The 13,124-nt window shown below is 42.9% G+C and overlaps 1 protein-coding gene across 1 annotated transcript in view; it reads left to right on the top strand.

The window, feature by feature from the left end:
• Nucleotides 1-13,124, top strand: part of CDH23 (cadherin related 23) — a 364,543-nt gene that overhangs the window by 205,243 nt on the left and 146,176 nt on the right. Inside the window, 2 exon segments of the mRNA XM_033149078.1 lie at nt 5,831-5,936; nt 6,031-6,158. Coding sequence (XP_033004969.1) covers nt 5,831-5,936; nt 6,031-6,158 — 234 coding nt within the window.

Here is a 13,124-nt window from a genome sequence, read left to right as displayed (position 1 = left end):
ACTTTAATGTAAATTTAAGGCCACCAACATAACCGCTATGTATGTTGCTAGAGACTATGACCAGATGGAACTATTTTTGTAGTTAATGTGTTCTGAGAAATGTTCATCAAGTGTATAAATTACATCCCCATTTCAGAAATGGGCTTGTTTTGCGGGGAGGGGAGCAATCCTCTAGAGACAAAACCTGTCGTGAACATTCTAGGGTAGTGTTCTTTGACAGCCAGTGTGGTGTAGTGGTTAAGAGTGGTAGACTCGTAATCTGGGGAACCGGGTTCGCGTCTTTGCTCCTCCACATGCAGCTGCTGGGTGACCTTGGGCTAGTCACACTTCTTTGAAGTCTCGCAGCCCCACTCACCTCACAGAGTGTTTGTTGTGGGGTAGGAAGGGAAAGGAGAACGTTAGCCACTTTGAGACTCCTTCGGGTAGTGATAAAGCGGGATATCAAATCCAAACTCTTCTTCCTCCTCCTCCTCCTCTTCTTCTTCTTCTTTGGATTTTTTGCATGGCTCGGTTTTCCCATTTTCTTTTCTTTCATTTCCCCCCCACGCTTGTTTGCAACCTTCATTTCCCTGATCATCTGCTGCTTGTGGGGAGAAGGGAACGTACCCCCCATTGCTGAAGCAGCCAGGCCATGCTCTCTCTTGTAGGGATGCCCATCTCAATGCAAATCTCACTGAAAGTTATGGCAATGTGGAGAGGAACAACATCTGCAGTCAGATGCCTATTGGAATGGGGCGGGGATCTTTCCCCTACATTGCAGTATTGCCAATGGGATATACTTTCCTCTTTCCTTCAACCCTTGCGACCCACCCCATTATGAGATATACTGTACTATTTTACAAATGGGTGCAGAAAAATGCCAAAATGTAAGGTGATCATTTTGTTCTCAGGAAACGATTATTTTTACAAGACGTGCTCCCCTGTTTTAGCTCATCAGTATTCAAGAGGAGGAAGGTAAACAAGCCGCATAAAGAAAATTGGCACTGCCTCTCCTGACAGTAGCCCTATGGCATACCACAGAAAACACCTGCTCCACTAGGGATAATAGTATGCAGAGGTTTGGGGCATCATCATTATTGATCAGCTTTCACAACAGATTCAGATAAGCCATGAGAGGCAGATTAAAAAGGGGGGGGAGGCTGGTTAAGTAATAATTATATTCATTTTATCTCCCATTATTTATGTGTGGCTTCCTTGTGGTGTTTTTGCATATGTTCCAAATGATTTCTTAAAAAATTAAATGATGTGTTTTTGGAAATCATTTATCAGGCACCCTGAGCAGGAACTAAAAGCATAAACAACAAAAACTATTGAGATCTCTTTATGTTTAGAAGACTTATGAGAAAGAGGCTGAAATTTTTAATAGGCTAACTTTGGTCATGTGATTTATACAGATTTTCTGAGAAGGGCAGGGATAGAGTTTATGAGATCATATGGTTAGATATATAGATGAAGAAGCTATGGGATGAGACCAGTAATAAGAATGCTGAAATGCAGTGGTTAATTTGCAGAGCCTATCTGAGGAAGAGCTAGAACTCAGAGAAATAACTAAACTCTGAGGTGAACTTGGTCACCCTGGAGTAGTTGGTTCATTTGTCTTATCCGGCTAAATGTAGGAAGATTTGTATTCTACATCAGGTGCAGATATGCCTATGCATAAATCTAAGCCAAACCATGGTTTAGTGTGAATGAGTAAATAAGTGGGCTCCTGGAGAGGAGATTGTGATTGATGGCTTTGCTCCTCTGCAGTCCTTTTGCTGCTGCACTGTGCAAAGCTGTGGTTTGCCCTGGCTTAGTATGTTGTCCGAGCCTGGGCTCATATTTTATCTGTCCTAGACAAACAAATTGTAAGTCATAGGACAAACCTTAGTTGCAGCTCATGGTTTGTTTGGAGAATGCTAAGCCACAAGCCTAGGTTTGAATGACACAACTTAGCACAGGATCTTAGCACAGCAGCAAAACAAATGGAGAGGAGCAAAGCAACCACAATCTCCTCTCCCTGAGAAGACATGTTTGCTCACTCATGCTTAGCAATGGTTTGGCTTAGCGTTACTTCTGGACTGGGCCAGTGGTTAGTCATTTGTATGCATGTGTAGTCAGTTTGGTAACTGCTTGCTCTGAATAGTCATTCTTAGCAGGGGTAAGGCACTTTGTTTCTTTTAAAAAAAATATTTCAGTTGGCTTGCCCGTTGATGCTCTGTGCTCGTGGCAAACAGGAAGCACAGTACTCACGTGAATTGGCTTTTACACATAAATGCAAACTCACCTCTAACACAAATCTTATTTTTGAAGATTCTTTCTTGAAGTTCGCCATCTACTTTCCCCCCTTTTGTCTCTTCAGTTTCCTAGCTGGTTACACATAATAGAGCAGTGGTGATATTCTAATGCTGGGAAGCTTTGCCACAAGAACACAGCACTGTTCATGGAGGCAATTAAACAGAAGTGAAATAGGAGTCAAGCATGTGAGAAGGAGAAAGCTTGCAATCCCTTCCATCTCTGCTCCTTCAGATGTTTTGTATGACTCTTGCAACCTACCATGCTCCACAGTTCTTGGTGTTTGCTCCCCATCTTTTCTGCCTTACTATGTACTTCACTGGATATCATGGTGAATTTTTGAAAGTGGTAGTTGGGGTTCTGAATGTGAGGTTGTCTAGTTCAGGAAGCCGTAGTCATTACAAAGTGAGCCCATGTCACCTCTGAATTCAGATCCAATTTCTAAATGAGTTGCTACTCCTTGCCAATCCACATACCCATACCCACCCAGCAAATAGAGTCTTGCCAATGGAGAGGGCAGGAGGAATTGGTGGCAGGAAGGCCAAGCTGGGAAACCTGAGAGGCCTTATAACAGGCATAGGCAACCTTCAGCCCTCCAGATGTTTTGGACTACATCCCTGACCACTGGTCCTGTTAGCTAGGGATCATGGGAGTTGTAGGCCAAAACATCTGGAGGGCCAAAGGTTGCCTATGCCTGCCTTATAACCTTCAGCCTTAGAGCCTGGCCACTCCTAATTAGGGATGAATTTGATTCTGTTCACATTTAAAGGTGGATATACCTAATTCTCACTTTCCAAAAGAATGTGGGAACTGAGCCACGGCAAGAATTTGCAATAAGATAAAGTATGCATTAAAAAGCATATATTAGTGAAAATGCATTATATCAGATAATTTTGTTTTGCAAAAATGTGTGTATGAGGCAGAATTACGTACAAACGTGTGTGTATGAGGAGAAACTCACATTAAAATTAAACATTAAAACTCACTTAAAACAAAAAAAATGAGTCGAGCTTAAGGCCAAATTTAGACCTACAAGCTTCCCCTTCCTACAACAACCTCTTTTTGCCACCAAGGCTGAGTTGGAATAAGTAAACATGCTTGGAGAGGGGTGCAGGTTTGTGGGATAAATCCTGAGCTTTTTATTGAGAATCCTCTAAGAAAGCTTATAGGGAAAATGAGTTCATTATGAGGTGACTCGGGTAGCTCTCACTATGCTTCAGGCCCAGGATTTACTGAATCAGATTTCATTACCCTCCAAGTGATTGGGAATTCCCTTGAGGCTATCTGAATTTCAGTGACGGGATTGGAAGGGTGTTATCATTTGTCTAAGTAACCAGAGCACATGAAGTAGGGAGAGCTGTCTTCCCATTACTCCTGAGTCCCTGTATCCTCTCCACTTAGGAGTTTCTTGTGAAAGCTGCAGTGACATAAATGCACCATTAAAGGAAGATGTAGCCTTACTGATAGGAGCTGCACTTCCATTTGGATGCGTTTGAAGTGCATGAATTGAGAACGCATCCCGCTTCAGCCCTTGTTCATTGGCATTACAAAGCTTGCACAAGCTACACAAATGTACACAAAGCAATGAGCAGAGCAAGGAAGAAAGTCGGGAAGATTTTCCATTATTTTAGCTGCTCTAAATGCAGACTCAAAAGCATATGCTCATTAGAAAGAAAAGATTCATCTGAATGCACTCATTACTAACATTATTCTCTTTTCAGTCATTCAAGTGAGTGACTTTTGGGAGGAAGGCAGTTGGCCTCTATCTTGCTGATACAATCCTAACCTTTCCTTTCTGGGAGGCAATAAAGATTACATGTTTCCATGAGCACTGTTTAGAGTAGCCTCAGGGTGTGTGTGGTTTTAAAGTGATCTTCAGAGTGTTTTCACACTACACAGATCCTTTCTGATAAACTGATACTCTTTGTAGGCAGGCAGTTTTCACCATCAAAAAGTTTCACTTGGTGAGCAAGGGAGTTTCAGGAAGGCTCGAGCCTGCTACTTGGTTTGTCCAGTTAGAGTCATTCCCAGCCAGCAAATCTTCCACAGCCCATCTTTGGGAGCAGATTCGTTAGGTGGAGAAGTGCTCCAGCCCACTAGTCAAAGTGGCAACTTAGCTTTTCCTTCCCAAAGAGTAGACCTGCTCTTGAAGGATTGGGCAATATTGCTTATAGCACCTGTTGCGGTATCATGCAGAACCCAATCAGTCCCTGTTCGTTGAAAGAATTATTTTCTCACAATAAAATTGACAAGTGGAGCACTAAAACAAACAAAACAACAACAACAACAACAACCAGCAACCAGCAACCCTAGCCAGAATATGCTATGAATTTTGCTAGAATTTTGTGGGAAGTATCTGAGAAACCAACTAAACAAACAACTAAAACCAACATTTGCATTTCTGCATTTCAAACTTCTGTGAGGAGTGAAAAGTTCCAGGGGACAACACTTAGGCTTCCTTTTGGAGAAGAGATCACTATAGTTGTAGGGTCCTTGGGGTGGTTGCTCGCGAGTAACCAGGCAAGACTCCAAACCGTCTTTTAACAGGTTTATTGTGCATGCTATTTACAGTGCAGAGCTACAAGTTCATGTCTGTATCAGTCACTCGCAGAATCCGGGAGTGGCCCCTTCTGGCTGTGACCCCAACATAAGAGTTTTGGTATCCCAGATCTCCGCCTCCCCTCCTTGCGTTTCACCCCTCTGCGCACTTGGGGCGCTGGAAATGGTGTGTCTCCCTCCTCGCCTGCTGAGCAAGGGGAGTGCAGGGTCTCCAACATCCCCAGAGCCTCTGTTCTCAAGACCCGGGGCTGCCTGCCCCTCCCTGCTGGAGACATCTCTGCTGGAAGAGGAGGTGCTGCTGGTCAGGTGGGGCCGGGGCTCTCTGTAACATCCCAAGAGCCCTTCCACCACCCTGCGCTGAGCCAGGGACAGTTCCCTGGTGTTTTTGCAGCATTTGGTTCATTTATAAATATACAAGTAGGGTGTAGTTGGAGGCAAGAAGCATGAGCTTCCCTATAGTAGTTGGCAAATCTTTTTCCCCATGTCAGACCCTCAGATAGGTACTTGCATCCCATGGCACATTCAGTTTACAGCTCATCTCTCTCTCTCTCTCTCTCTCTCTCTCTCTCTCTCTCTCTCTCTCTCTCGTTTTCTGTCTCTCCCAAAACTGCTGTTATTGAGACTTAATTCATACACAAAGATGTTTGATCAGTCCCAACCTGGTTCGGGAGTGGGGAAGTATACACCAGTTTCCCTCCAATGGGTCTCACATTCCAGGGATGAGCTCTACACCTCAAGCATTAGTTCCTATCGAGGAACCATCAGCGAGCCATTCCTGAGCATTAAAATTCCCCAACAAAGAATATGGCTGGCATGGCTTGGCCAGACTCCATAAGAATATTCACACTTTTGTTTATTAATGACATTTATAAGTTATTTTATTAAACACTTGGTGGTTGTGCTACAGGATCTTGTTATCTATAAGCTCCAATAACAGTAGGTAGGTAGGTAGGTAGGTTAGATTAATATTAAATTATTTCTTCTATTTTTTACCTAGGCATCAGATGAAGATTCTCCTCCAAACAACCAGATCACTTATAGCATTGTGAATGCTTCTGCCTTCCGAAGTTACTTTGACATTACTTTGTCTGAAGGTTATGGAGGTGAGTGCAACACAGTGCATGTGTCTGCATTATGCTTCGACTTTTAAAATGCCTAATGTCAATAATTGCCAACACAGGCTTCTTGCCTTTTCAGTGATAAGCGTTGTCCGCCCTCTGGATTATGAGCAAGTTCCCAATGGTGTTATTTATTTGTCTGTAATGGCTAAGGATGCAGGAATCCCACCACTCAACAGTACTGTCCCCATCACCATAGAGGTGTTTGTAAGTACAAACAATGCCTTCCATTTACGCTTCCCAAAATGTATGTTCTTGCTGTGAACAGAGGATATAGTTCTCCTGATGATTTTTTTCCTTAATTCTGTTTTAGGATTAAACACTGTAGTGTGTGTGTGTGTGTGTGTGTGTGTGTGTGTGTTACACACACACACACACACACACACAGTCTTGTTATCTAAGAGTGATTCCAGATGAATATTTATTGTGGGATTGTTGCTTCTTACACATACAGTGGCGGCACCAGAGGGGGAAATTGGAGGGTAGGGACAGAAGGAGCAAAGTGTCTTTCTTGGTAGGCAAGTTGTGTCCCATATGTTAAGATCTCTGAAAGAAAAATAACAGTATATATTAATGACAGAGACCAGGCCGGGGGGGGGGGAATCAAATGAGAGTTTGAGTTCCTTGTTGTGGGGTGCTTGCCCCCTCTGTTCCCCTAGTGCCAGGTATGCATGCATGTGAAGAGTTGTTGCTGTTGTTGTTGTTGTTGTTGTTGTTGTTGTTGTTGTTGTTGTTGCAAAGCCCATACAATGTCCTGGGTATCGAAACGCCAGCCTGCATTCTTCTTCCCCCAATTTCATTCAAATTTTCCCTCTGGATTAAGGTAAGGGAGAAATAAATGGTTGTCAACAACCCCATTTGCAATATTTCAATGACCCACTTGCAAATTAAGCCCTTGTCTAGAAGTACCCTAAGACTCTCAAAAGCCACAGAGCAAGGTTTGTCTGCTGCTATCTATTCAACCTTCCTTTAAACCCACTCTTCAGCTGGAAAAGAAAAGACTGCCGGAGAGGCTTACAGATATCACTAACAAGAGAGTCCCTGCTGCCCTCAGGCTTGGAATCTAGAGAAGAGCTCCATCTCTCTCTCCCCCCCCCCCATAAACTAAGCAGCTAGATGACAGTCAAGGGAAGAGCCTGATGAAGTTGGTCTTTCAACAGAGCCAATAGAGATGGGAGTATCTAGTGGTAGTAGCAGAAAGAGAAAACTTCTGGAGTTATAGACTCAATACCTTAATACTTCCTGGACCTTTGTTGTTGTTCAGTCGTTCAGTCGTGTCTGACTCTTCGTGACCCCATGGACCAGAGCACGCCAGGCACCCCTATCCTCCACTGCCTCCTGCAGTTTGGCCAAACTCATGCCAGTCGCTTCGAGAACAATATTCCCTTGATCTGGAAGGTCACAATTGATTTCTATTTGGTCTTTTCTTTTTTTAAAAAGGGGGGGGGATGAAACAACACTCCTGCACATACCCACATTCCTAAGAATGATTTCATCCTTAGTATTCTTGAAAACTGTCACCTTGCTTTGCAGCATTCACTTGAAATCCCAGCTGTATTACTGAGGAAGGCAGAAGCTGAAACATTTAACTAAACAGTTTTAGGCATATCTCTGTTCTCGCATAACTTGCCCGGAGGCAAGGCCTGTCTTTCCGTTTAGTCATTGGACAGCACTTACTTGCTTTAATTGCTTTTGCACTCTTGGCTTTTAACTACTGGTTCTCAGCATGACCCAAGGCAGGTTGCTCCAGCAGCCCTGCCACCATACAAATATATGGTAAAGTATTAGGAAGTGAACGTGCAGGGTGAAAAATTGGTAGCTTACAGTGGTACCTCGGTTTAAGAACAGTCCTGTTTACGAACTATTCGGTTTACGAACTCTGCAAAACTGGAAGTAGTGTCCTGGTTTGCAAACTTTACCTCGGTCTAAGAATGGAAGCCGAACGGTGGAAGGGCACCGGCAGCGGGAGGCCTTATTAGGGAAAGTATGCCTCAGTTTAAGAACGGCTTTCGTTTAAGAACAGACTTCCGGAACGGATTAAGTTCGTAAACCGGGGTCTCACTATACTGGCAGCACTGAACACTATTGCCATTCATTTGATCATGCAGATATGTAAATATCTGTAAATAATTATGGAGTCATGGGAGTTTATCGCATCAATAGCTGCAATGTTGCAACTTGTTCACTGGCATGCATCTGCATTGAAATCAGGGCATATGAATCCCCAAATGTTGCTCCTCCAGAGATGACCTGTTTATTGAGCACTTGTCCTGATTTGCTTGCACGAATTTTGTACTCGGGTTATCCAAGATCCACTTATTATCGAACATTTGTCCTGATTTGTTTGTGGGGAGGTCGTGCAACTTCCCATCATGCAGTTCTTATTCCAAACCTTTTGGTGTGTTTCCCCATCACTTTCTTTACTGAAAAAAATCTGTGTGTGTGTTTAAGTGGATTTGTTGCACCAGAGTGCACTCATGTTCTCTGGCCTTAGTTTTTCAGAACCTCAATCATGTTCACTCGCCCCAGTCGTCTTTTTTTCTCAGAGAAAGACTTGGAAAAGGAGAATGCATCACATAGGAATCCATTGTTCTCCATTCTAGGACTTTCTAGTCCAGAGGATGCATCGTTACTCAACTTATCAGGCTCAAAGGGCACCCCCTGCTGCAATACTTACTGCCCCTTCCCTGACTGCAGGAGGCAGCTTCTACAGAATCAAACAATGGTCCTTTAAGAAACCCAGATAGCTCATTGGAAGTCGCAGGCTTAACATCAGGCCTAGACCAACCAGCCTTCGCAAGACCTCAGCATGCTACTGAGGCGGTACCTGCCATAGTGTTCTGTCCAAGGTGTTGACAGTCTGCTCTTCGCTATGTCTGTTGTGATCCTGAATAACCTGCCTTGACACTTGGTTTACTGTATGTGACCCTGCGTTTCCAGTAAGTGCCAATTCTCCAACCCGTCGTTCCCTGGGAGCCTTAAGGTGAGCCAGGACAGATTGTTCCCAGGACAATAAGATAATGAAGGGATCAAGAGCTAAGGGTGTAAGAGAAAATATGTAAGAAATCAATAATAATGACAAATGCTGTTTGCAACAAAATGTTGCCCTGCGGAGTTCTCTCCGCCAAGATATTCCATCCCATCCTTTCCCCACAGTAGACACTCAGCATTCTCATTCCACATGGGATGGTTTTGCTTGGTTTGCGGGGTCTGAGTGTGCAAACATTGGTGTTCCTCCAGGCCTTCTAACACCTCCCTATTATATTAGTGCTGTTTTGACTTAAATGGGTAGGGCTTTGGAAAATGAGTTTATTAATATAGATGGTTGTGTGATTATTGTTTATTTATATCCTAGCCTCTGCCTTATGCATTGTCCCTTTATGCATTTAAGTAACTGTCCTGGTGGTCCTAAGCATTTCCTTTATTATTATTAATGACATTTGTATACTGCCCTTCATCCATAGATCTCAGGGCAGTTCAAAGCATAAAAATACAAGATAAAAACACAAAATACATAATCAAAACAAAACAATACCCTCTCCCCCACCCCTCACACTACTCATCTAATTAACAACCCCCATCTTTCTGCTCCCTTTATAAAGAAAAGTTCTTGAGCCAATGCCTTCTTTTCATTTCTTGCAATTCTGTTCTTCATCCTTTCCAATCTAGCTTTTGCTCCTTTCATTTAACGGAGACTGCTCCAACTCATCTTTCCAGTGAACTCCACGCAGCAAAATCTAACCATCTTTTCTTCGTGGATCTTCTTCTTCTGACTCTTCTTTGAGCCTTTGATGCAGCTGACTGCTCCCTTCTTATTTCACTTTCTTAGCTTTGGCGCCTATTGTTTTCTCATGGCTTTCGTCATGTCTGTCTCATCACTCCCTTAAGGTTTCTCTCAGTGGCTTCATTTCTTCATCTTCCCCTGATTTTGGAGTAGTACACCAGAAATCAGTTCTTCTATTTGGCCCCATTGTACAAGCCCTTATTGGCCTTGTCCCCTCCTGATGTTGTGCTGAGTGGGACTGCTGAGAGGGGTAGTCCAAAACATTTGGAGGCACCAGGTTGGTGAAGGCTGCATTTATACATTCATTTGGTTGTTGGGGTAGGGGTGTGTCAAATCTGCCTGAAGGTTCCATGTACAAAGATCAATGCAATTATCATCACCATCACCATCAAGATAGTACATTTGTGCTGTTCTTTTCCTGATCTTTCTTCCCATTCCTTACAGCTTACTGCATTATTATTATTATTATTATTATTATTACTACTACTACTTCTTGGCCATTTTCAAAATCACTCACATTTGTTCCTGATAATGCTACTGTTTGTTCTTCTCCTCAGCTTCGAAATCTTGGAATACTTTTTGATTCTACCTGCATAATCATCTCATTTTTCATTACTATATCTAACACTGGCTCTGTTCTTTCTCTATATTACCAAAATTCATCTCAGTTTCCTGGTATTTCCAGCGTTGGTTTTTGCAGCGTACTTCCAGTGCTGAAAGTGTGGAATATGTGCCAGCGCATCTCCTTGTGAAGACCATGTCACAATGGCAGTGAGAAGGCCTTCTTTCATGTTGTCACCCACCTCACTTCAAATTTTTTTAAAAGCAAGTTTTGTTTATTGAGTTTTCAGATATAAGAACATGCAAACAAAAGAAACAAAGAGCAGCAGCTGTTTGCAGCACAATATTGCAGTTGGGATACAATAGAGTAGAAGGTTTGTTACACTTTTGCAAACATCGTGACGAAATGTCCACAAATGGACGTTTTGGAAGTAAGAGTCATGTAAGGCAGCCTCAGCAACTCTTTTTCAGGAATCCCTGGGTAGGAGCTCCATAGCCCCTCCTCCCTCCCCACATGTTTTGAAATTTAAGAATGTATCATGTCTTTAGAATCTCATCTCTGCCCTCCTCTTTGGTAAAGCTGGTAGTTCCTTGCAGCAGGGTGTGGGAAAGATTAAGATTGTACACTGCTCCATGGTTCTACTAAATGTCGAACTTAAATAATTGGATGGTGAGTTAGAGTGGGTGGTGGTGATACCCTTCCTTGTTTGTAAGAGCACCGTGTTCCATTTGTTTTCCATCTGGCAATGACAGCCAAGCTCAGAGAAAATCCTGCCAGCGAGTTCTTCACAAACTGGGAGCACATGCAAAGAGAATGAAGAGGGGAAACACACCGGGTGTCTGACTGCAGAACGACTTCATTCATTTCCCTCTACGTGAAGTTCAAGAGGATTAAATGAGTGAATTCTCTGGTTTCCGTCCCTCCCCACCACCAGAGATCTAAAGGTGCCTGAAACCAAGCCGCTCTGATTCTGACATGAATATCAAATGCACATTAGCCCTTGAAGTGATTGAAATTATCAGTCATTCAATCAATCACAGCCAGCTGTTTATTTTTCAAATGCTAGCTGTCCCCGGCTGCTGTTGTCCTGAATCCTGATGCAAACATTCTTATCAGGGATGGTGATGTACACAAATATATATTTATTGGTAGCAGATTTTGGGTTACTGTTACTCCACAGGATTAAACCAGATTGTCAAAGCACAACAAGTATTTTGATTCAAGAAAAATCAAGCTCAAAATAAAGTATCGGCAGTGGAGTTTGCTCTCTTGATAACCTTTCAATCTTAGCTGCATCCTAATAAGATCTGACTTCCAAGTGGCAGCAATTTATTGACCAAAGAGTTGGTGAAGATCATTGTTGCTACAAGATTTGTCTGACTTTCTCTCTTGTCCCTGACATAAGATTGGAGGGGGGAGTAAGAAAGAAGCAGCAAAGGGGTTTAATTGAGGCTAAATACCTCCTTCCCATAGCTGCTCTTTGGACGGTGTAATCCCATCTGTCTAAAGACCACACTTGAAAAGGTCATTTCCTTCTAGTTGATTTTGTACATGGGTGATTTTTAAGTAGCTGTCACATTCCGCACTTTTGACCAAAAGGAATTTTCTCTTTCAACTGGAAGGTGGGGGGGGGGGTGGAATATGTTGATGGTGATGAATTGTCTCACAGTGGTACTTAAGGAGCTGAAATGAAGGAGCAAGTATGGTTGCATGTGTGTGAGAGAGAGAGACAGACTGTCTAAGATGGTCCATTTTTTTCAGCCTTAGCTTGTTGATTTTTAATAAAGAAATGAAACTCGTGTTGTAGATTTTCCATTAGGGGACAATAAGCTTTCATAGAGGGAGCTACTGAATTAGAACTAATATTAAGCATGATACCAGCATCCTTGGAAATACCACCACTAATAAGTTTCTCTCCAGCTCTCATTTGCTGACATTCTAGGTGCCATTTTGTTCACTGAGCCAATAACTTTAACTATGCTTAAGTATATAATAAAGGAGACATATTCATTTGTGTTGGACACTGTTGTTTTACAAACTTCTTCATCCCAGAGCCACTGCTAGAATTTCTTGTCTGGTGGCATAGATTAGTAAGAGAGAAAGGACTGAATGCTCTCTGGAAATCCACCCCCTTGGAATCCTTAGGCCAAATGTTAAAGTCTCAGTTCTATCTCTCTGTATGTTCAAAGGCTGGAGTACTTTGCCTCTCGCCAACACAGTGCTATCCATGAAACTATACCCAGTGTTGTTTGTGCACAAGGGCTCTAGAATAGCTTGCAGAGACTTAAAAGGGTTTTTTAAGGGAAAATACGGCTTTCTAGTAGCTTGGATGGCATCTTGTAGGCCTGCTTTCCTTTGGACTACATCAGTGAAGCTAATCTTGTCTTGTCATCTGGGCAGCCTAGGACCTCCATACACATAGCCCAGGACTGCACCCCAGAGAAGTCACTTCAGTGCTGCTAATGCCACAAAAACAACATGGGAGGCAGCAGTTATGAGTTTCCAGTCTCTGCAGCCACAGCAGGCGCTGTGATTCTCTACTGGTTTGACTTCGCCCCCTAGAGGTGCACTTCATTATTGACAGATTCCAACAAGTGGCTTGAAGGCAATATTTCAAAGACCTCATTACCCACAGCTGCAGATATAGCAGGGTCATTTCTTTCTACAATGAAATGGTTCCTTTTTGTGGCCCTAGCACTACCTTGATAAGTTCAGTTTTGTAGGTATTATAGCAGAGCTAAAACTGACACCCATAAACCATGACTAGGGTTGCTGATTCTGAAAGAGACATGTATACATTTTGGTGTAACTGTGATGCAGGTACCTG

Source organism: Lacerta agilis, chromosome 5, assembly GCF_009819535.1.
Source record: "Lacerta agilis isolate rLacAgi1 chromosome 5, rLacAgi1.pri, whole genome shotgun sequence".
NCBI lineage: Eukaryota > Metazoa > Chordata > Lepidosauria > Squamata > Lacertidae > Lacerta > Lacerta agilis.
The sequence above is the reverse complement of the archived record's forward strand: the minus strand, read 5'-3'. Positions and strand labels throughout refer to the sequence as shown.